Raw genomic sequence first — 2528 nt, 5'->3', positions numbered from 1 at the left:
AAGACGTAAAATGAGGATTCTTATCAGAAATGATTGAGACAGGTACCCCATGTAACCTCACTATCTCAGAAAAGTACAGCTTGCCCAACTTCTGTAGGGAGAAGTCTATCCTAACAACAATGAAATGTGCAGTCTTGGTCAATCGATCCACGATAACCCAAACAGAATCCTTCTTAGTGGGTGTTAGAGGCAACTCACTAACGAAGTCCATTGTTACTAGCTCTCATTTCCACATCGGTATCTTAATTGGCTGCAGCAAACCTGAAGGTAACTGATGTTTAGCCTTAACATACTGACAAGTCAAACAACGAACAACAAAATCGGTACCTTCACGTTTCAACCCTGGCCACCAATACAACTCTTTGAGATCTCAGTACATCTTGTTCCCACTAGGATGCACAGTATAAGGGCTACTATGTGCTTCCCTCAGAATCAACTGTCGTAGCTCATCATCATTTGGTACACAGATCCATCCGCGAAAACACAATACCCCATCATCATTAACCCTAAAATTTGTAGTAACCCCATTCTCAATCTGACGTAACCTCAACTCAAGAGACTTAACTTCCTACTATTTATCCCTGATCTGATCAATCCATGTCAGTTTTAGTTGCAACTCAGCCAATAAACCGCCATCATTGAATAGACTGAGTCAAGCGAACATAGCTCTCAAATCAGTCATAGCTCTACGAATTAAAGTATCGGCCACCACATTGGCTTTAGTAGTTCAACCCATTGATTCTGCCTAAGATTTAACTCCTTCTGAGTAAGGAGATATTTGAAGCTCTTGTGATCAATTTAAATGGTACAGTTCTCACCTTACAAATAGTGCCTCCAGATCTTAAGAGCAAAGTCTACTGTCACCAATTCCAAATCGTGCGTTAAATAATTAGCCTAATGAGTCTTGAGCTGATGAGATGCATAAGAAACAACTTTACCATCTTGCATTAGAACACAACACAAACCCACATGCGATGCATCACTGTAAACCACGAAGTCTTTATCGAGTTCAGGCTGAATCAGAACAAATGCCAGAGTAAACAAGGTCTTGAGCTTCTCAAAGCTCTCCTATTGTGCATCAGTCTAAACAAAAGGGACTTCCTTACACAGCAGTTTAGTCATCGGAACTGCGATCAAAGAGAAGCCTTTCTACGAAATATCGATAATATCTTGCCAGCCCTAGAAAGCTGCGGATTTCAGACACACTCTTCGGATGTTTCCAATCCAACACAGCCTCAATCTTACAAGGATCCACTCGAACCCCCTTAGCAGAAACTGCATGTCCCAGAAATGTCACTTCCCGAAGTTAGAACTCACACTTGCTGAACTTTGCATACAACTGTTTCTCACAAAGAATCTACAGAACCACTCTTAAATGCTCATCGTGCTGATCCTCAATCTTAGAATACACCAATATTTCGTCGATGAATACCACCACGAACTAATCTAAATAAGGCTAGAACACACGGTTCATCAAGTCGATGAATGTCGCTGGTGCATTAGTCAACTGAAAGGGTTAACTAGGAACTCATAATGTCCATACCGAGTCCTAAATGCCTTCTTATGCACGTCGGCCTCCTTTACCCTCAACTGATGGTAACCCGATCGCAGATCAATCTTAGAAAACATTGACACCCCTTTGAACTGATCAAATAAGTCGTCTATCCTTGGAAGTGGGTATTTATTCTTGATTGTCAACTTGTTCAACTGATGGTAGTCGACACACATCCTTATAGTACCGTCCTTCTTATTAACAAATATAACAAGTGCTCCCCACGGAGACACACTGAACGAAAAAACCCACGATCTAACAGTTTCTATATTTGAGCCTTAAGTTTCGTCAACTCTTTCAGTGTCATTCGATAAGGGCCAATAGACACCGGTGCTGTACCTAGAATTAACTCGATACCAAATTCTACCTCTCAACTCGGAGGAAATCCCAATAGTTCCTCAAGAAAAACATCTAGAAAGTTCCTAACAGTTTAGATGTCTTTAACCAAATAGTCCACAGAATCAGCAACACTGATGTAAGCCAAGAATGCCTCACACCCCTTCTTTACTAGCTTCTCTGCCCTCAATGCAGATATCACATTAGTTAAATAGTCTCGGCGTTTCTTAATTACGACCACCTCATTATCACCCTTGGTCCTCAAAATAACCCTTTTTCGTCACACAATCTAGACTCACTCGATGTTTAACCAGTCAATCTATGCCCAAAATCAAATCGAACTTCCCAAATGGATGCTCCACCAGATCAGCCAGAAATACAGTCCCTTGGACCTCTAAGGGAACATCTCTAAATAGTTTACTAACTCTAATAGGCTGCCCCAACGGACTCACCACTGATATCTCACTAAAAGTGCTCTCAAACAGTAACCCCAAGGTCTCAGACACCGTACTAGCTACGTAAGAGTGTGTAGATTCTATGTTTATCAATGTAAAGTAAGGTACATTAAATATTAAAAATGTACTCGTAATGACGTCCAGAGCATCTCGGTCCTCAGACGACGTGCAGCATAAACCAAAGT

The 2528-nt window shown here is 41.2% G+C and overlaps 1 protein-coding gene across 1 annotated transcript; it reads right to left on the bottom strand.

Annotated features, from left to right (window-relative positions):
- Window positions 1-370: 370 nt before the first annotated feature.
- Window positions 371-1728, bottom strand: LOC107934081 (uncharacterized). The gene is made up of 4 exons (XM_016866424.1): window positions 1509-1728; window positions 1175-1275; window positions 970-1068; window positions 371-535 (listed from the first exon to the last, which is right to left on the bottom strand). The coding sequence occupies exons 1-4, from the start codon at window positions 1726-1728 to the stop codon at window positions 371-373; spliced, it is 585 nt and encodes a 194-aa protein (XP_016721913.1).
- Window positions 1729-2528: the final 800 nt, after the last annotated feature.

Source organism: Gossypium hirsutum, chromosome A08 (genome assembly GCF_007990345.1).
Source record: "Gossypium hirsutum isolate 1008001.06 chromosome A08, Gossypium_hirsutum_v2.1, whole genome shotgun sequence".
Taxonomy (NCBI): domain Eukaryota; kingdom Viridiplantae; phylum Streptophyta; class Magnoliopsida; order Malvales; family Malvaceae; genus Gossypium; species Gossypium hirsutum.
This window is presented reverse-complemented; position numbering and strand designations above follow the sequence as displayed.

Bases quoted from the DNA above. Each gene is read 5' to 3' on its own strand.
- LOC107934081 (XM_016866424.1), bottom strand. From the start codon at position 1,728: ATGTGTGTCGACTACCATCAGTTGAACAAGTTGACAATCAAGAATAAA. The intron at 1,069-1,174 runs GCAAGATATTAT...GATGCACAATAG, and splicing joins TCCGCAGCTTTCTAGGGCTG to GAGAGCTTTGAGAAGCTCAA. The intron at 536-969 runs GTGGGTTTGTGT...AGGTTACGTCAG, and splicing joins TTTACAGTGATGCATCGCAT to ATTGAGAATGGGGTTACTAC.